Here is a 21,767-nt window from a genome sequence, read left to right as displayed (position 1 = left end):
ACCCGACATCATCTGTTGGGAGCGTTTGGTGGCACCAATACACATCTGATAGTTGCTGAAATTAATGGGTTCGGGCAACTATCTTCCAGTCTGTTTGGGGGTCTTTAACATTCATGGTGCAGTAATGTTTCGCTATTATTTGGAGCCGACTCATGGGGACATCAAAGGGGAATGACATGTAGGAGGGTCTTAACTTAGTAAAATATTGAGTTTTTTGGCTCAACACACTGCCTAGTTTTCCTCAAGGGAATTTAAAAAAAAATGGCAATTATGATCTACAGTTTTGGCTTTATTTGCATTATCTTTTTTACAGTTTTGCACAGGCATCGTTACAGTATGATCTCTATATTTCAGCAGCTTGCAGCTGTTTTCTTTAAGCCACATTGTTTTTGTGAAGAAGTGTGACTAATCTTATCTGCCGTACCTAGCTGTTTGCAAATGAGCATGCTAAGCATCTGTGACATTAGGAAGCCATTACGTCATTGCGTTGAAGAGGATGGCTAGAGTCCCCAGAATGACAATCAGCTGGATGCTACACTTCGTCCACTGGACTCCACATGTCTGGTATTTTGCTGCAAAACAAAAACATTGTTTAAGTACTTGACTATGTGTATTGCCCCATTTGGAGAAGTACTCATTTTTTGCATGGCAGCTTCTCTTAGGAATTTCACATTTTGCTGCCCATTTGCCAAGTGTCATTTTGCACCCTCCTCCGTCTACTTACCGCACACTTCCAGTTTGAAGCTTCTATAGATAGTTGGCCCATTAGTGTATATTTTAGCATCATAAATCCCACTGTCTTCTTCAGTCAGATTACACAACTTTAAAGAAAAACTAGGCTGTTGGGAAGTGAGCCGGTTGCGGAATCTTGGGTTGATAGCATTAAGATGGTCTGATTTGTCAATGGCCACCATTTTTTGCATGTGAGACCAAAATACACTGGTGATCTCTGTATTCTTCGGTATGTTGACTTGGAACAAGATGCAGCCACCAAACTTTGCCGACAGCGTATGTCTGGTCATGTCTGAGAGGACACCTGAAAACAAAATTAGAATGAAAGCGATTTTGATTAAGGATGGGTTCAAAACAAATTTTTCTGTATGTTCCATCTAACTACGCAAAAACCAGATGTGCCCCTGATGGAACCATCAACTTCATGTACATAAATGGAGTCAAAGACAAGAAACAAAAACTCAACTTTAGGCTCTGATCATCTTTCCAGCAGTGTTCGTCTGTTCATTCAGACTCTATAGTGTCTTAGTCTATGCTCATGTGCGGCTGTTGAGCATGAGCAATTGACGTCAATAGCTCTTACTAGGGTACTTCTTGTCAGGGATTAATAGGGATTCACGCTCACTACGTAGCTATCGGCAAGCGAGCAGAGAGCATATGGCGTATACACCTCCGGATTCCAACGCATGGAATATGTGTATACGCTCCCGTACGGTCACTGCCAGCTTCACGATAGCCTAATTACGATTATTCGCTGCCACCACCGATCAATTTTAAAATATAATACAGGCCTGATCGGACGTCTGCTTTCTGGTAGCGTATATGGCTTCGGGGGAGGAACGATTACAGGACAAACTAAACAGGACTATTAAATTTTATATTTAATCCAAAAGAGAGGCAGTGTTTATGAAAACTATACAGAAGGTTTTACAAAGGGAGACATTACAATACAGAATATACAGTTACACAAATAAAATGGGATTAAAGAAGAACTTACTAAAAAGATCGCAGAGATGATTCCATTTAGCTGGAGGGGAGGTGCTTAAATTGACTGTTATCGAACGTGACCCGTGCTATATAAAATATATACTCCCGGCATGAGTACTGACCCATCCTCGGCTGGGTCTTTTATGTCGAAGGGGGGACCTGCCCACACATCCCCTGTGATGACATCCCGTGGGCTGGGCTACAGCCTTCATATTTTTATTAAAATATCTAACTTACGCAATAACTTATAGCTAGTTGATTGCAGAAGCTTGCAAGTGACGCCATATTCTCTATTACGAATTTACCTTTCCTTAGAGACTACACATGGCATAGCTGCGGTCCGTTATTCTGGTACTTTTGCACCACAGCTCACCGGAGGGGCTCACAGCTACGGAAAACTATGCATATTGTTCCTTAGCTGACCCTGCCGCTAAAAATGTGTCCCATTATTATCGGAAGTATGGAACTTACGATATTCAGTATTTCACGTCGTCGCCGGTGAGACTGCAGATTTTTGTTGAGCAAATGGGGGATGTCCTGGGGGTGAGAGAGAATTCTTTTGAAGCCAGGAATTGCATCCTTCTCACCTAGGTGTATATTTGTCACAGGCCAGCTTCATAGAAAATACACTCGTATGTTAATTGGGTTAGTAGCTCCCTTTGTACTATCATTTGCCTATTAGCCACTTCTCCTATGTGTGCTAATTTGCATAGACAGCTCAATAGATTGCCAGCTTTTCTACAAATAGTATATAGGAGGGGGGAAGAGCGGCTTGGAGGAAAAGAGAGAGGGAGAGATTTTTAATATTTCTATGACATCTCCCCCTCTTTGAGGTAGCGTAGGAGCCGATTTACAGATCGCCTCTTAAGCCTACCTCGCGACCCACCCTTCCTGCTAATCTGACCAGCTGAGGACCCAACTTGCCCACCACCCTGACCGACTGAGGATCCAGCTTTCCGATCACCCTGACCGGTTTGGGATACATTTTTCCCACCTCTCTGACAGGCTATGGGTACCTTCCTCCTATACTCCTGACAGGCAGTGGGACACACATTTCTTTTGCCTTGCCCGGTCGTGGGCCCTCCGTTTCCTGCCATCATTTTTACCTTGGGAGCTGTGCTCACTATGGTGCAGCTGCCCCCCGATCATGTCACCATCTGGCGTGACACTGGGCTGGGCAGCTGCATGGGACCACTTTCCTTATGATCTCAGTGTTTCTCCCCATTCTTTCCCGTTACCTCTGAAGCCGTGCTAGTCATGAGGCAGCTACCACCGACCATGTCACCATCTGGCGTAACACTGGTCACCTGCACGGGACAACCTGCTTCCTGGTGTCCGTGCCTGCCCCCATTGCGCATAGCACTTATGCGGGCTCGTTTTAGGGGATCCTCAGAAGCATCACCCCGCGGCATGATGTGGCTGAGTTCCCTTTGCATCACATTGACATTACTGACAGTTACATCACATGACATATCAGACCAGGGAGGGTTGTCAGGAATGTACTGGGCAACCAACCGTCCCAGATCCGTTCCCAATAGCACGTTAATGGGGAGATTCTTTGACACCCCCACTTCCCGTAACCCCCTCCCCGCATCCCAGTCCAGAAAAGCTCGGGCCATCAGTATGGGACAGCGAACACCCCCAAACCCGGTGACAGTCAGTGTCTTCCCAAGAATGAGTTCTTCTGGTAACACGAACTCAGGGCGGATGAGGGTACGTTCTGCGCCAGTGTCCTTAACGCCAACAGTAATGGTGTTCCCACAGTAACCGGTTCTAAGTTCTCATGGGCCTTGCCGACTGCCCCACCCACAAAAAGAATGGCTTCAGTAGGTCCTGGGGACTCAGGTGTGGGGTTCATCTTCTGCCTCTTCAAGCAAACAGGGCTGAGGTGACCCGTTTAGTAACAAGTGTAACACTTATGGGAGTCAAATGTAGGCCGGGTGCTGGAAGATGAGGCAGGACCCGTTGAGGGCTTAACCCCTTTTCAGCTGGCGGCGGATGACTTCCGAACCTCTGGTGTGCGGTTGGCCTCATAGGCATCTGCGATCTGGGCTGCTTTGGTAGCCTCCTTTGGCTCTCGGTCCAGCACAAACTGTCTCACTTCCACAGGGCATAGATGAAGAAACTGGTTCTTCACCTTCAGATCCTTCAGGTCCTCGAAGGTGGTGACTGACAGTCCCTGGACCCACTGCTCAAAGTTGGTCCTGAGCCCATCTACCACATCGCCGTAGCTGTCATGTGGTCCACGCTGGAGGGCTCGGAACTTTTTCCGATAACCCTTCCGAGTCAGCTGGTACTTTTTTATCAGGGCCTGCATGATGGCCTCATAGTCTCCATCTTGGTCTCGAGGGAGAGAACCAAACACTTCCAGAGCTTTTCCTCTGAGCCCTGGAGTTAAATATCTGGCCCACTGGTCTTCAGGCAGCTGGTACTTCGTGCAGGCTTTTTCAAATCCCCGCAGAAATATCTCCAAGGCTCTGTCCTTTTCCATTACAGGAAAATGTTCACAATGGGGTTTAAAGCTGTGGGCACTGTTGGACTCACGGGTCTGTGTGGTGAATGGCTCCTACTGAATCCGGGCTAGCTCCAGCTGGTACAGACCCTCCTCTTGGGCCTGTCGCTCAGCAGCCTCTCGGTCAGCTTGGGCCCGTCGCTTAGCAGCCTCTCGGTCAGCTTTGGCCCGTTGCTCTGCTCGCTCCTGGAATTTCAGGATCAGCTGCAGTCGTCCGTCACAATCGTCTGCGGCGAGCTGCTCCAGGGCCATCTGCAGGTGGAGGTCCACACTACCCTGGCTGCGGGTCTGGCTGGCAATCACAGGTGGGACCTCTGCAGCAGCGCCATCCGGGCCTTGGCTGGCCGCCCCATCATCAGGGCTTTGCTGTCGGACTGGCTCTGTGGCACCTTGCAACAGTTCAGCAATCAGTTGGGCCTTGGTTTTGCCTGTGGGGTCAATCTGTCTCAGCTCACAGAGGGCAGTGATAGTGTCCTTTGACTGCTGGTGATACCAGGGCTCTCCACGCGTAGCCATTGTTGCTAAACAAAAGATAGGACAGAAAAACAAGAGAAGGGGGGATGCAACTGTTAGGCGGCTTAAACGCCACGATTCTGCAAAATTGATGGACGTGCTGCGGATTTTTCCGCAATAATAATCCGCGGTGGAAATTTCCGCAGCATGTGCACAGCACATGCGGATTATCATTGGGGACCATTGCAGACCTATTACCAAGCGTTTTTTAAGCGTTTCCGCGGCGGAAATTACGCTGCGGAATCTCTTAAAAAACGCATTGTGGGCACGCAGACTGAGTCTGGTTCCTTAAAACTCTGCACAGAATGCTCGCAAGAACCGTCCAAGTTTTCAGTGACAGGAATGATTGCTCAATCCAGCCACTGATGTTCTGTAATATCCCAATGCTTGCCACCAGTTTGTCAGGGATTCAGATAATCCCGATTAGTCACAGAGACCACGCAAAAAAAATAAAATAAAAAAAAATTTGTAAAAATATTTAAAAAAATTAAAAAAAGAATCCACCAAAAATAAAAATATAATGTACCCATCAATAAATATTATTATGAAAAAAACAAAACAAAACAATAAAAGTACACATATTTGGTATCGCCGCGTCCGGAACGACCTGACCTATAAAACTGTCCCACTAGTTAACCCCTTTAGTGAACACGGTAAAAAAATAAATAAAAAACAAAGCAAAAAACAATGCTTTGTCATCATACCGCCAAACAAAAAATGGAATAACACGCGATCAAAAAGATGAATATAAATAAAAATGGTACTGCTGAAAATGTCATCTTGTCCCGCAAAAAATAAGCTGCCATACAGCTCCATCAGCCGAAAAATAAAAAAGTTATAGCTCTCAGAATAAAGCGATGCAAAAAAATATTTTTTTCTATAAAATAGCTGTTATTGTGTAAAAGCGCCAAAACACAGAAAATCAATATAAATGTGGTACCGCTGTAAACGTACTGACCCGAAGAATAACGTTACCTTATCAATTTTACCACATGCGGAACAGAATAAAAAAATAAAAAAAAAATACGATTCCTGAATTGTTGTTTTTTGTTTATTCTTCCTCCCAAAAATCGGAATAGAAAGCGATCAAAAAATGTCATGTGCCTGAAAATGGCACCAATAAAAACATCAACTCATCCCGGAAAAACAAAGCCATCACATGACTCTGTCAGCCAAAATATGGAAAAATTATAGCTCTCAAAATATGGCAATGCAAAAACTAGATTTTACAAAAAAATGCATCTTTTAGTGTGTGACAGCTGTCAATCATAAAAACCCAATATGAATCTGGTATCGCTGTAATCGCACAGACTCGAAGAATAAAGTCGTCTAATCAGTTATACCGCACGAGGAACAGCGTAAAAAATAAACTCTAGGGTTAGGGTTAGGGTTGTGCTAGGGTTAGGGTTGGGGTTAGGGTTAGGGTTGGGCTAGGGTTAGGGTTGGGGTTAGGGTTGGGCTAGGGTTAGGGTTGGGGTTGGGGTTAAGGTTTAGCTAGGGTTAGGGTTGGGTTAGGGTTGGGCTAGGGTTAGGGTTGGGGTTAGGGTTGAGCTAGGGTTAGGGTTGGGCTAGGGTTAGGGTAGGGTTAGGGTTGGGCTAAGGTTAGGGTTGGGGTTAGGGTTGGGCTAGGGTTAGGGTTGGGCTAGGGTTGGGGGCTAGGGTTAGGGTTGGGCTAGGGTTAGGGTTGGGCTAGGGTTAGAGTTGGGGTTTAGGGTTAGGGTTGGGCTAGGGTTAGGGTTGGGGTTTAGGGTTAGGGTTGGGCTAGGGTTAGGGTTGGGGTTAAGGTTTAGCTAGGGTTAGGGTTGTGTTAGGGTTGGGCTACGGTTAGGGTTGGGGTTAGGGTTGAGCTAGGGTTAGGGTTGGGCTAGGGTTAGGGTAGGGTTAGGGTTGGGCTAGGGTTAGGGTTGGGGTTGGGGTTAGGGTTGGGCTAGGGTTAGGGTTGGGCTAGGGTTGGGGGTTAGGGTTAGGGTTGAGGTTAGGGTTGGGCTAGGGTTGGGGTTAAGGTTTAGCTAGGGTTAGGGTTGGGTTAGGGTTGGGCTAGGGTTAGGGTTGGGGATAGGGTTGAGCTAGGGTTAGGGTTGGGCTAGGGTTAGGGTAGGGTTAGGGTTGGGGTTGGGGTTAGGGTTGGGCTAGGGTTAGGGTTGGGCTAGGGTTAGAGTTGGGGTTTAGGGTTAGGGCTGGGCTAGGGTTAGGGTTGGGGTTTAGGGTTAGGGTTGGGCTAGGGTTAGGGTTGGGGTTAAGGTTTAGCTAGGGTTAGGGTTGGGTTAGGGTTGGGCTAGGGTTAGGGTTGGGGTTAGGGTTGAGCTAGGGTTAGGGTTGGGCTAGGGTTAGGGTAGGGTTAGGGTTGGGGTTGGGGTTAGGGTTGGGCTAGGGTTAGGGTTGGGCTAGGGTTAGGGTTGGGGTTTAGGGTTAGGGTTGGGCTAGGGTTAGGGTTGGGGTTGGGGTTAGGATTGGGGTTAGGGTTGGGATAGGGTTAGGGTTGGGGTTAGGGTTGGGATTTTTTTCAAAAGTAAAAAAAAAGATGACGATATGGCGACTAGTGTTGAGCGCAAGTGCTCGCTACTTGAGTTTGCATCGGGTGCTCGGGTATGCACTGAGTATCGCGGGTGCTCAAGTGACATGCTCGAGTCTCCTCCCCATATGCTTCGCGGCAAAAAAAAACTCACGGGGATTGCCTGCCATGCACAAGCGATCCCCGCAAGTTTTTTTTTTTTTTGCGGTGTCTAATAACCGTGAAACATGCGGGTGGGGACTCGGGCATGTCACTCGAGCACCTGTGATACATGGTGCATACCTGAGTACCCGATGCAAACTCAAGTAGCGAGCACTTGCACTCAAGACTAATGACAACTTATTCAATATGATAACCTACTGTTATCAAATTCTGTGTCGTACTTCTGGATTAAAAATGTTCGCTATAGCCCTTGATAAAATCCTTGAGGGGTGTAGTTTCCAAAACGGGGCCACTTGTGGGGGGTTTCCACTATTTAGGTACATCAGGGGCTCTCCAAACGCGACATGGTGTCCGCTTTCGATTCCAGCCAATTTTGCGTTCAAAGAGTCACACAGTGCTCCTTCCCTTTTGAACTCTGCCGTGCCCCCAAACAGTGTATTTTCCCCACATATGGGGTATTGATGTACTCAGGAGAAATTGCCCAAAAGTTTTTGGTGTCCATTTTCTCCTTTTACCCTTGTGAAAATAAAAAAATTGGGGCTGAAACATAATTTTTGTGGAAAAAGTTTGATTTTTTTATTTTCACGGCACCATGTTATAAACTTCTGTAAAGCACTTGGGGGTTCAGGGGGATGCTCACCACACATCTAGATAAGTTCCCTGAGGGGTCTAGTTTCCTAAATGGTGTCACTTGTGGGGGGTTTCCACTGTTTAGGCACATCAGGGGCTCCCTAAATGCATCATGGCATCCGCTAATTATTCAAGCAAATTTTACATTCAAAAAGTCAAATGGCGCTCCTTCCCTTCCGAGCCCTGCCGTGCGCCCAAACAGTGTTTTTTCCCCACATATGGGGTATCTGCGTGCTCAGGGCAAATTGCACAACAATTTTTGGGGTCCATTTTTTCCTGTTACAACTTCGAAAATAAAAAAAAATGAAGTTTAAAGTAACATTTTTGTGAAAAAATTTAAATGTTAATTTTTTTCTTCCACATTCCAAAAATTCCTGTTAAGCATCTGAAGGATTAATAAAGTTCTTGAATGTGGTTTTGAGTACCTTGAGGGGTGCAGTTTTTAGAGTGGTGTTACTTTTGGGTATTTTCTGTCATAAAGACCCCTCAAAGTGACTTCAAATGTGATGTGGTCCCTAAAGAATGGTTTTGTAAATTTTGTTGGAAAAATGAGAAATCGCTGGTCAACTTTTAACCCTTATAGCTCCCCAATAAAAAAAATTTTGGTTCCAAAATTGTGCTGATGTAAAGTAGACATGTGGGAAATGTTATTTGTTAACTATTTTGTGTGACATATCTCTCTGATTTAAGGGCATAAAAATTCAAATTTTGAAAATTGAAAACATTTTCAACATTTTCGCCAAATTTCCATTTTTTTTCACAAATAAACGCAAGTGATATCGAAGAAATTTCACCACAATCATGAAGTACAATATGTCATGAAAAAACAATCTCAGAATCAGGGGGATCCATTGAAGCGATCCAGAGTAATTACCTCATAAAGTGACAGTGGTCAGAATTGGGGGGGTAAAGGGGTTAAGGCAGTTTGCTATGGCAGTGGAGATGTCACACTGGAGGGAACTAAGGAAGGGTGGGTGATGCTGATATTAAGCTTGGAGGAGCCAAGTATCTAAGAAAGAAGCCAGTTCTGTCGGCCGAACAATGCTTCAGCCAATTGATCGGCTGACTGCCATCTCAACTGTCTCTGCCGTACACAGAAGCTCTCTTTTGTCCAAGTTCTCATGTGTTTTCTATGAGAAAGCCACAGACTGACATGTCAGCCAGCTTAACAATGTGGTCAGCAGTCCAAAGTCAGACTTGTCCAATAGACATCTCTTCTGAAGATTAGTTGGCCGGCGCCCCCATACACATTAGACCATCAGCCGAATTCATTCATATCGGCGTTTTCAGCCAACATTAGTCTAATATGTATCGGGGCCTTAACAAAAGCCTCATAACTCAGAGGTGTGAAGTCCTGGTGGTTGAGTTGTGAGAGTTGATGATCCTGTCCCTGAAAAATGAAGTGTGCCAAGATCAGCCACTAAACAATGTACAGAATTGTGTTCCACACAGTACACTGTTTATGCAGCCATAGCTCGTAATAGATGATCGGTGGGGGTACCCGATGTCAGAATTTTATCTCATAGTAGTAGGAACCCCTTTAGCCCAAATCACTGAGGATCATGAGAGTCCTGGCTAAAGTGGTTGGTAAAGGCACTAGGACCATCAATGACCAGGAGCCTATGGTTGCTCTTGGTCCACATCTAGCCATGGGTCATGGGTCCTGTTGGAGTCAACTTCTGCTCTGTTTTTTGCACCTCCAGCACTGCTGCACCTGCACTTGTCCTGGATGAGGGTTTCGCAGAAAGTATTAGATACCACAATTTTATTTTTTCCCTTTCCTAATACACGAGGTCGGAGCAGCAGGCGAGACGATGTCTAGCGGAGGTTATCTCTAATTGCAGCCTCTGCACAATGATCTATTACGGGAAAGCCTCATCTCCATTGTGTGTGATGATGGCGTTTCTCTGCTGAGAAATTCTCTCCGGAAACTATACACAAATTCTCTGAATCTGACTTCAAAGAGGCGCTGGAATTGGTTTTTCAACTGCTATTTCCTAATGGCAGAAAACACAAGTGCAGATTTGTCTTCGGAGGTGCCGAGGATTATGGCCATAGACATACATCATGGTCATTTAGAGCCAACGTAAGAATTACACCAGGAATCTGCATAAGTAGCGATTCCCTAATACAATAGTTTTTTTTTTTAAATCTAATTCCTATAATTGCTCCATGTAACTGCAAGAAATTTGCATTGCTTCCAAAAACAAAAAAAAAATGGTGGTGTTGACCACAGGTCCCTAATGACACCTATTCACTGTGTTTCTGGCACTGTTTAGAAAGCTAAGTTCTGATTGGTTGCAAAGGAAAAAAAGTGCTGCAGTTATTTTATATATCAATTAGGGAGTATTTCTAAAGAAATCGTGGGTTTGGTCTAGAGGAAATCACATGATGCCACAGGTGGTTTAGAAGAGGCGGCATGAAAAAGGGATGAGCTAGAGCTACTCGACCGTGCAGATTTATATCTTCCATCCTGTCTTTCAAAACATCAAAGAAATGTCATGCTTTTATGAAGGGGTAAAATAATATTCTTCTCTATAAGCCAATAATGGTGGCTTTTGATGCAGCAGACTGGCATTGAGTGCTATCAACAGTTACACCCAAATGATCAACATTGAATATCGTCTGCTGCCCAATTGGCAGGGTTTCTCTGGATCACCCAGTAGGAATATGATATTTTGTAATGTATCTACAAAATTAGAGCTTCATGTAAACTATGCTCCAAAACAAAATCCTTACTAATCTTTCGGGAATTTAATGAGTTCATGATAGCACAAAATGACTGTTCAAACCAAGCACAGGTGCTTGGTGGACTCTTGGAGCGGCCAAGCAGTTCTTACTTGTTTTCCATCAATCTCCCCCCTCCTCTTCATTGATTGACAGCTCTGCCTTTACAGTAGCCACAGGAGTGCATAAATAGATGGAAAACAAGTAGGTGGGAACTGCTTGGCCATTCCACGAGTGCACTGAGCAACTGTGCTTGGTTTGAACAGTCATTTTATGCTGACAGACTCCCTTTAAAGTTCAACATTTGTCCAGAGGTTGTCCTTTTTGGACAATTTCTTTCTAAAAAACTGATCACTACTTCTGGGACCTCCAACTCTAAGTTGTAATCTGTGTGTTCTCTGCAGCGTCACCACAGGGGGAAAATGTTCATTACGTGGTATCAGTTGAAAATTATGTGCTGTCTATGACCTGTTTGGACCCGCTGGCTCTTCCGTTGGCTCCATTTATTGGACCCTTGGATTTAACCCTATTGCTGGTGAAAGCATGAATATTATTAAGGCCCAAAATGGACCCACTTCTAAGGGCTCCTCATCTTCCATCCCCCTCATCTCACCCCATAAATGTGTATCTGGATACCAGGGCTCAGTCTTCTGATGAAGCATCCCAGCACCACGCACAGGAAACCTTCAAAGAGCACTGCTTATTGGGAAGTCCCAGGAGATTTGCCAACTCCTCCGAGAGGTTTCGTCTTTTCCGGGGAGCCTGCCAGATTTTGCCGGAAAGCTGGAAAGTGTGTCTAATAGGGAAATCATACTTTGGCATCAATAAAAGTTCACCAGGAACTGAAAGATGATCTACTGTCATTGCTACGTAGTAGGGTGTACAGTGTCCATTTTAGGACATGATCAGATATCAAAATCAAACATCAGAATGATGTCAGTTTGAGGCTACATACCCTGACTGAGAACTGATTTTGATAAGTGATTCTGACAAGTGATTTTGACGAGTGATTCTGACAAGTGATTGTGACAAGTGATTTTGATGAGTGATTGTGACAAGTGATTTTGACGAGTGATTCTGACGAGTGATTCTGACGAGTGATTCTGACGAGTGATTTTGACAAGTGATTCTGACGAGTTATTCTGACGAGTGATTTTGACAAGTGATTCTGACGAGTTATTCTGACGAGTGATTCTGACAAGTGATTTTGACAAATGATTCTGACGAGTGATTTTGATGAGCGATTCTGACAAGTGATTCTGAGATGTGATATTCACGAGTGATTCTAAGAAGTGATTCTGACAAGTGACTTTGACAACGGTCATAATAATAATAAAAAAAAAAGTAACGGTTCGCTGATGGGACTTGAACCCAAAATTCTGTGTTCCAAAGCCAGTGCTCTAACCACTGAGCTATAAACTCAGTTGTAAAATCATAGGAGTTCTATTTGGTTATATGATTTTCAGTGCAAACTTGTCTAAAATTCATTGGGACTTATGCACAGACTGCAAGCAAGCCAAATTCAAATGATGTGTGATTTTGATGTGTGACTTTCTTCAAACATCAGAATCACAATGACTTTTAGTCACCCTGAGGATTTTCATGGTTGATCTCATAAGACAAGAAAAGCTATCAGCTAGTATCACTTGACTGGATAGTGCAATGCTAAGGCATCAGCCTCTGAAACTACAGTGTTAGGCTGTGTGCCCACGATGTGTTTTTCAAGCGTTTCCGCAGCGGCAAAAACGCTGCAGAAACGCTTAAAAAACGCATGGTAGAAGGCCTGCCATGTTCCCCAATGATAATCCGCATGTGCTGTGCACATGCTGTGGAAATTTCCGCTGCGGATTATCATTGCGGAAAAAAACGCAGCACTACCAATTATTTTGCGGAAGCGCTGCGTTTTCGCCGCCATTGACTTGCATTGGAATGCATGGAATCCGCATCACTGGATCTGTACATGCGGATTCCATGCGTTTCAATGTGCGGATGGTACCCGGGTGTGGAGGACAGGAGACTCTCCTCCGGACCCGGGTACCATAGAACCTGTAAAAAAAAGAATAAAATAAAAAATAAATATTATACTTACCTTGTGATGGCCCCCGCTGCGCTCGTACTCTCATGCCGGCAGCTCGCGATGGACTGAAGGACCTGCGCTGACGTGACCTTGTCGTGGTTGATGGGCACACATAAATTGGCCAAATTATGCGCAAAAAACCTTCATTTTTGAAAGTGACATTAGTCCAGATACAATATTTCTTATATTTTCATGTATGGAGTGCCGAAGTTCTTTTTGCTATTGACATCATAGTCATGTGACGGCAGGTCCTTCAGTGCAGTGCACCGCAAGCTGCCGGCAGCCAGGACGGAGCAAAGCAAGACTCCGGGGGCCATCAGAAGGTAAGTATAGATTTATTTTTTACCATTCTTTACGGTCACACTATATAAATCTATGCTGGTTGCATGGATTTATATAGTGTGACCAAGTTGTCAAGCACTTTCCAAGTGATGCTAAAATCGCTAGGAAAAGCGCTTGTCAACCCGCATGCGGAAATGCATGTGAAGAACGCTTCACATCCGCATGTCCCTGGCAGGAAAAACGCATGTACAATCCGCATGTACAATCCGCATGTACAATCCGCATGTACAATCCGCATGCACAATCCGCATGTGCAATCCACATGTACAATCCGCATGTACAATCCGCATGTACAATCCGCATGTACAATCTGCATGCGTTTTTTCTGAAAGGGAGATGCAGAAACGCTCAGGAAAAATCTGCAGCATTCCTGCATCGTGGGCACATAGCCTAAGAGTTTAAATCCTGATAGGAATAAAAAAAATTTTTTTTTAATTATGACTGTTTAGCACACAAACTACAGGGGTGTTTTACTTTTAATATCCTGATGTGTTAAGAGCTTCAGACACGCTGTCTATTTGCATGGTAAATTACATAGCCAAAGTAAATTGGGAGGCAATAATTTACTACATATCTATTTCCAAGTGACTTTATATTTGCATAATTTCTTAAAGGGGTCTAATGATAAAATGTTTTTATTGTCAATTTTTATTTCCATCCACCCAAGAACTGGCTGCAAACTCCCAATTTACTTTGGCTATGTGATTTTCTATGCAAATAGACAGCGTGTCTGAAACTCTTAACACATCAGGATGACAAACAGAGTGTCAGATATTAAAAGTAAAACGCCCCTGTAGTTTGTGTGCTAAATAGGCATAATAAAAAATAAATAAAACCTTATCCATATCAGGATTTGAACTCTTATCTTAACACTTTAGTTTCAGAGACTGATGACTTACCATTGAAAATGATAGTTTTTCTTGTCTTATGAGATCAACTATGAAAATCCTCAGGGTGACTAAAAGTCATTGTGATTCTGATTCTGATGTTTGAAGAAAGTCACATATCAGACTCACACATCAAAATCAAACATCATTTGAATTTGGCTTGCTTGCAGTCTGTGCATAAGTCCCAATGAATTTTAGACAAGTTTGCACTGAAAATCATATAACCAAATAGAACTCCTAGGTTTTCACAACTGAGTTTATAGCTCAGTGGTTGGTGCTTTAGCTTTGGGACACAGAAATTTGGGTTCAAGTCCCATCAGTGAGCAGCTACTTTTTTTTTATTTATTATTATTACAGTTGTAAAAGTCACTCGTCAAAATCATTTGTCAGAATCACTCGTCAGAATCACTGATTAAAGAACCCTCCTGAAATTTCTGATTTCTGGAGGGTGTTTGTAAGGATCAGTTTGAGATTTCTGAGGCTTGCCAACTCTTCTGGGAGTCTGGGAGGTCCCTCCTTATGCCAGAAGCTCCCAGACAATCCGGGAGAGACGAAGCTGGTCACGTGTCAAGTTATCAAGCCATTGCATAAAATAAGACATTGGTAACACCAAGCATAACTTTGGAGCTCCAGATAAAATTGCACTTACCCCATGCCGGAATCAGCAAGAGAAGGAGCACCACCATCCCCTGAGTTATTCTGCAGCAATCCTCTCTCCTCTAGTGTCTTAGAAAGAAAAAAAATCTTTCTTATAATAAAAAGCAGGAAAACTCCAAAGTTTCCTGCATGGCTGATGTCCAGATCTAACTCCCCAGGGATGTGACAAGTTCTCACCAGCTTTTATGGAATGGGAAGTGTCTTCCACCCTACTCCACTTCATAATATTCATCCTGCAATAGTTTTTTCCATAGGACAAGATGTTGTAAAAGTTTTGAAGGATGGTTTACTTTTGATACCCAAACCCCTCCTGCATTTAAAAATGACCTATCACTTCTGAGAAAAACTCTCAGGTTTTATTACAGGATGCTATTGCTTCCTAAGACTTGTAAGTGTCATTTTGGCCTTTGTCAGACTGGTATGTAAAATATGCACCTGGGGAATGGCATGGAATAATGGTGAGTAGGAAGAATGTTAAAGGGGTTGTCCACCACCAATTTTTTTTCTTAGGTATAGATGGTTTTAAAATAATAACCGAAGGCCTCCTTCCAGTGCAGGTCACTCCGTAGGTGTTGTCTGCTCCATTCAGAGTTCATAGACTGCTGATGCCTATGATTGGCTGCAGCAGTCAGGTGACAAGAATAATGCATCATCAGAGAAACATCCGATGACACTCTCTTCTGGAAGCCTGACCACTGCAGACAATTACAAGCAGCTGTGTCCTATGACCTCCGAACAGAGCAGACTTCGCTTACAGAGCTTGCATAGACCTTTGGAGTGGCAGTATACTTACATCCTCCTACGATACATGGGCCGTACGGACTGACATACGGGCTGGGGAATAGGCCATTAAATGGTTTTACTTTGCACCCTGTTTCTCACTTGGCATGTGAAGCAGTGTGGGAATGAAGGCTCTTCTTCAACACTTTTGACTTCTTCTTCTTTTGGCCTATTTAATTGTCCCATTAATTGTTCCCATTCTGCAAGGTCGACATCTGTAGTCCTGATAAAGGGGAGGATTGCTTCTGGTAGCCCTTTTGGTGAATCTCCATATTCCTGAAGCCCAGTGACAGGTTTAATAGACAGTCGCCCTGGATCTGGCTGTAGAAAGTCACTGTGCTTGGCATTGCAGACACCTCCCTCCTGCTGCTGATTGACACACCCTTGCATGGGAGATAAAAACCCTCAGTTTGCTCCATGCAATCGCCGGTGATACTTCTATGTACTGGCTTGGGGCACTAGCAGTTGGCTAGCATTTTCTCTGGTACCCTTGGAGTACAGTTGGCGTTACTCCTCTGGTGTCTGCTCAAGCTAAGTTAATCCCCTTTGTTAGTCTACCTTGTTGTCTTTAGTTGGTAATGGGGCCTGACCAGTGCTCACCCCTCCCCCTCCCTATCTAGGACCAAGCTTTAGGGTCATCCAGGGTTTAGGGTCCTGCTTGGCAATAGGTGTGGAACCTATATAGGGAAGTTAGGGTAGGCAGGGTTATATTACATCTGCTTAGGCGTCTCCACTCCCCCTTTCCCTAGTGTTTGGGCTTCCTCCCCCTCTTCCCTTCATGTTGCACTTAGTCTTTCCCACACCTTGCGTGACACCCAGACCTTCTGGCTTTCCAGCTCCACATTGAGAGCACTTATCTTACAGATTGTCCCAAGTTTACTTGCTTCAGCAAGTTTTAAAGTGGATCTATCACCTCCTGGAAAACTTACTGACTTCACTAACTAATTTTTTCTTCATAATGGTGGTATTCTCTCTTGTAGGTTGGTTGGTCTGCCTTACCTGAAAAAAAACTACATCAAAAGTGTTATAGGCTGAAGCGTCCTACTCCTCTGTGGCCATTAATATAGCCTTGTGGTAGTACAGCACATGTACCAAGTGTTACTCACCCCTACTTCTAGGTAGCTATTATGTAGGCACGTCAGCTTAGCTGCAAACATTTTCCTCCTTTTGCTGTTCTGCTCAGTATCTGCTTGTCTCACCGCCTCTGGTTGAAGAACGGTAACCTCTTATGGTATGTGCAACACTATTGGTTCGAGGATGTGCTTATAGTGCTGACCCCAGCTAACCAAGCTGTGTCTCAAGCAACACAGTCCACAAATTTTTTAAAGGACACAGATCCTAACGAAATGATCTCTCAAACCTCAATTCATATTGTAGTGCGGCGGTGTTCACACTGTGCGATAATGAGGCAGTGACCCAAGGAAAGTTCAACTTAAATGTCTTTTATTTGCAAAACTCACAACTTAAATGCAAATGGTGTCCACCGAATCGCAGCCGGGTGCTCCAAACAGTCCGCATAAACTGGCTGCCGTGGGCGACGGCCGCGCCGTCTTGCTCTGAGGTGCGTTAGTTGCTTTGCATAACAGGCCTGTGTTATGCCTTCACACAAGCTTGCTGTGCACCGAGCCTCCTGCTCTGAAGCTTGCAAACAAGCCACTGACACACCCAAACCTTTGCTGCAGTTTTTAAATGAGAACTGTGGACATGAGGCACATGCAAGACCAAGGCTGGAGGGAGTGGACCGCTCCACTGCCATCCTGTAGTCCACTCCAAGAATAAAAGCCCATGCCGGGTTTTACTAAATCTGTCTTGGTCAAATAGCTTGCCCAAGTCCAAACTTACTTTTGTTCTGTACTGCAACCAGAGCTGTGCCTGTGATTGCAATGCACTCCAGTGGGTTCAATATGCTTCTATGCACATTCTGGGGGATACATACTGTCCCTCGCATAGAATTACCCTCACTACCTCACATATCCCTCGCTGTTCAAACTTGTGGGGTTGAACACTTGTCACTAGTGATGAGCGAGCAATAAAATGCTCGGGTACTCGTTGCTCGGGTCGAGCAAATTGGAATACTTGGGTGCTCGACCCGAGCAACGAACCCAATGTAAGTCTATGGGAAACTCGAGCATTTTTCAGGCGGCTCCCCCCAGCGGTCTGCAGAGGGCCTAAAAATTGCCCAAATCGATGGGAACAGTGCTCAAATGACATGGGGATAGCATGGGGAAGACCCCTGGAAGCATTTTTGACTCCCAGGTCACTTTTGTCAACAACGTTATCAGAGGTATTACGGACTCACAATAAAACATACCAAAAAGAAACCAAAATGGATTTTCCTGGGAAATATGTTAAGGAACATCCTTTCCAGGGTAATGACTTGTATATAAGGCAAAATAAATAACCAAAACCAAAAATACTCCTCCACACCTTGGACTATGTTCACACGTAGCATTTTTGATGCGTTTTTGCACTTTTGCATTGCTTTCAACCAAGACAAATGCATTCACCAGGAAATGTCATTTTAACATTTTACAACCTTATCTGGCCATGTGGTGTGTGACACATCATCAGACACATGCATACATGGCTGAAAAGACATGGGGACAGCATGGGGAAGACCTCTGGAAGCATCTCTGACTCCCAGGTCACTGCCTAAAAGTGAGCCCATCATAAGTGATCCTTGGCGCATGCGAAGATGCCTCCCGCCATGCACCTGTATTTGCAGACTTGCAACAATCACCGTCCACGTCCTTGTCCCACTGCAGCGTTCAGTTGTCCCTACCCCATTCCTTGGAATGCAAGCGCAAGTATGCTGCCAGCCACCCACCCACAGGCTGTAATACTATACTGCCAAATTTTTGACAGCTGCTTGCACTTGAAATGTGGCCTTTTAGGCTCGTGGAGGCAGAAGTTTTTCAGAACCTCATGCCGGCGGCGGCCGGGTGTCCATACTCGGTCCCCAGCCGCCACTATATTTCCCGGTATCGCCTCCGCCTTCCACAAGCACAGGTCCCATAACATTACCCGTGCCCTCCCCAGTGCACTTACTTGGAGCGACCGTCTAACCACAAACACGTGGACAGGTGAATGTGGCCAGGGACGGTACGGAGCCAGTCCACAACTTTTTTTGCTGACAGTTGTATTTAGATCGGTGAAAGGACTGGCATAGAGGGAAACAGTATCTACCCTGCGTGTCATTTCTCCCAGGAAGTCCTGTAAAGCTGCTTTCACTTGAAATGTGGCCTTTTAGGCTCATGGAGGTGGAAGCTTTTCACAACCACATGCCTCATGCCTCGTGTCCATACTCTGCCCCCAACCGTCACTATTTCTCCCGGTGTTGTCTCCGTCTTCTACAAGCACGGGTCCCTGAACATTACTGCTGGTACTTTTCGGTGGGAATTTGCCTGCCTCCTACCAGCCTGGAATATTTCCAGCAAACTATAGTACGACGCCATGGTATTAGCACTGCCCCCAGTACTAGTAGCGAAGCCTTCCCCAATTTCCTTCTCAGGAATTTTATTTGGTAGACTGAGTAGCTACCCAAATACATTTTCTCACAAAGGAGCTGAAGATAGAGTGGCAGTAGTTGCAAGTTTCTCCAGTCTGTTAGATATTAGAGGGTGAACGGCAGCACATTGGATCAGTGGTTAGCACTGAAGACTTGCAGCGCTGGGATCCTGGGTTCAAATCCCAGCAAGGACAACATCTGCAAGGATTTTGTATGTTCTCCCCGTGTTTCCTCCTCATTAAAAAAGCAGCCATAGAGTGTCCGAGAACCTTTCCACACACTTTTCTTAGCCAGGAATGCTTCTTGGCAGGGTTGGACAGTCCCACCAGAGAATCATCGGGTGGGCCTTGGCTTCTACCTCAGGAGAGTTCATGATCGCGCTAACTTTGCAGCTGCTATGGGGCTCTTGAGCGGGGGAGAAAGGTGAGCCCTCAGAATCAAATCCTCTGGTGGGCACAATGTTTTTCAATCTGAAACAGCTTCTCAGTGGGAGTTGTATTTCACCACAGCCATATTCTTTATCTCGGTGAAAGGACTGGCATAGAGGGAAACTGTATCTACCCCGGCTGTCATTTCTCCGTCACCAGGTTCCGCCCATTGTCACACACGACCATGCCTAGCTGTATGTTCAGTGGTGAGAGCCACAGATCAGGCTGCTGTGTTACAGCTTTCAACAACTCTGCAGCGCTGGGCGGTTTGTCAATTAAGCATTAAGCATGTTATCTTCAGCACAGCCTGTTGCCTCTTGGCCAAGGCAGTGCTGCAGTGCTGTCAGCTTGTGACTGATGTGGTCATTTCGCAGATGGAGGAGGAGGTGCATGAGCTGAACATTGTGATTACATTGTTGTTAAATTGGTGACACTGTTTTTTATACTAAAGAAAGATCCTATTGTTTTGGGTTTTTTTACGTTTTTTTTAAGACAAATTCATTCACCAGGAAATGTCATTTTAACATTTTACAACCTTATCTGGCAATGTGGTATGTGACACATCATCAGACACATCCTGTTTTATTTATGATGGAGGGAGTCATAAAGCCTATTTTTATAGGGACATCAGACGGCCCTTAGTATCCTTAAAAGGCCAGCAGTCAGCCCTAGCTATTGTTAGAGAGCCATCAGCCGGCTATGATTTGTTGTTCCCATTATTAACAAGTGGGTCTCCTATACTGTTATTGCGTATCCAGTGACTGCATGGGCTGCCAAAAATTTGGACGCAACCCAATACCCCTTAGAAGAGACATAGAGGAGGGTCTCAGTAAAAAAAATGTTCCCATTATAAAGGAGCAGGTCTCGTATAGTGGTAATGCCCATGCTGTGACTGAAAGGGCTGCCAAAATTTGGGAAAAACCCCACTTAGAATTTAATAGAATAAGGATCTACGTATCCGAAACGCTTAAGCCTCTGTACGCTTTTATTTGCACTATGGTCTCATGTTTTTAATTTTTTCAAAATAAAGGCTATTTTTTAAGTCAATTTCACGAGTTGCTGGATAACTACCCTTTCATCACTGCCTAATGTCTCCCAGACGGGGATCTTTACAATCCGAGCACCGTGCCTCATGAGAAAGTGGACCAAGCAGGCTGACCCAGGTGAGCTGAAATATATATTTTTTTACATCAAATACTGTTATAGGGTATGCAGTGAGTCCAATGGCTGACAATTTTAGGAAAAACCCCACTAAGAATTTAAAGACACACAGAGCAGGGCCACAGTAACAAGGTACGACATGTTCCCATTAGAAAGGAGAGGGTCTGCTATACAGTTATAGGGTATGCAGTGAGTCCAACAGCTGACCAATTTTAGGAAAAACCCCACTAAGAATTTAAAGACACACAGAGCAGGGCCACAGTAATGACAAATTCCCATTAGAAAGGAGAGAGTCTCCCATAGTGTTGGCCTATGCAGTGAATGCAAGGGCTGCCAAAAATTTGGAGGCACTTCAATGCCCTTTGGAAGAGACGTGGAGGAGGGCCTCATAAAAAAATGTTCCCATTAGAAAGGAGCGGGCCTCCTATACTTGTAATGCCCATGCACTAAGTGTATGGGCTGACAAACATTTACCCCTGGGGGGTATACATGAACATACTGTATAAAAAAATTTTTTTACGGGCATCATAAACACCCTTTAAAAAAATTAGGTGGGTGTTGCATCACGGACCACGGTCACCCTGGTGATATGGTGGTAGAGGATGAGGAGAAGGAGGAGGACAAGAGCAAATAGCCAAAATCAGGAAGCGTATACCCATGTGTGGGTGTGAAAAGGTGCATGGGAATACACCTCTCAAGAAAAGACACTGGATTTGAGTTTATGTTACGCTGCTATCATTCGGTGGTGTTGAGAAGTCTGGCCCAATCCAGCCCTTGTTCATTTTTATAAGAGTCAGCCTGTCAGCATTTTCAGTTGACAGGCGGATGCGCTTATCAGTTATAATTCCACCAGCGGCACTAAAAACCCGCTCTTATAAAACGCTGGCGGCAGGGCAGGCCAGGACCTCCAAGGCATAGAAAGCCAGTTCATTCCACATATCTAGCTTGGATACCCAATAATTATAAGGCACAGCGGAATCACGGAGGATGTTGGTACGATCGGCAAGGTACTCCCTCAGCATCTTCCCAAACTTTGCACTCCTTGTGAGAGTACCCTGCGCCTCAGGGCCTGTCCGATGGGAGGGTCTGAGAGAACTCTAACAGAACTTTGACAGTGTTCCCCTGCCTCTGCTGGATTGAAGTTGTGTCTCT

The 21,767-nt window shown here is 44.9% G+C and overlaps 1 protein-coding gene across 3 annotated transcripts in view; it reads right to left on the bottom strand.

Moving 5' to 3' along the window:
* Nucleotides 1-268: 268 nt before the first annotated feature.
* Nucleotides 269-21,767, bottom strand: part of LOC141152993 (SLAM family member 9-like) — a 78,635-nt gene continuing 57,136 nt past the window's right edge. Inside the window, exons 1-4 of one of the 3 annotated variants that reach the window (XM_073637659.1) lie at nucleotides 14,731-14,978; nucleotides 11,389-11,571; nucleotides 725-1,036; nucleotides 269-572 (exon numbers count right to left, since the gene is read on the bottom strand). In XM_073637659.1, coding sequence (XP_073493760.1) covers nucleotides 475-572; nucleotides 725-1,036; nucleotides 11,389-11,437 — 459 coding nt within the window. In that variant the 5' untranslated portion in view covers nucleotides 11,438-11,571; nucleotides 14,731-14,978 and the 3' untranslated portion in view covers nucleotides 269-474. Of the gene's footprint in view, nucleotides 573-724; nucleotides 1,037-11,388; nucleotides 11,572-14,730; nucleotides 14,979-21,767 lie in introns of those variants that run through there. The other 2 variants (XM_073637660.1, XR_012247209.1) reach the window with 2 other exon arrangements.

Source organism: Phyllobates terribilis, unplaced genomic scaffold, assembly GCF_046119375.1.
Source record: "Phyllobates terribilis strain yellow unplaced genomic scaffold, ASM4611937v1 Scaffold_7__3_contigs__length_470593459, whole genome shotgun sequence".
NCBI lineage: Eukaryota > Metazoa > Chordata > Amphibia > Anura > Dendrobatidae > Phyllobates > Phyllobates terribilis.
This window is presented reverse-complemented; position numbering and strand designations above follow the sequence as displayed.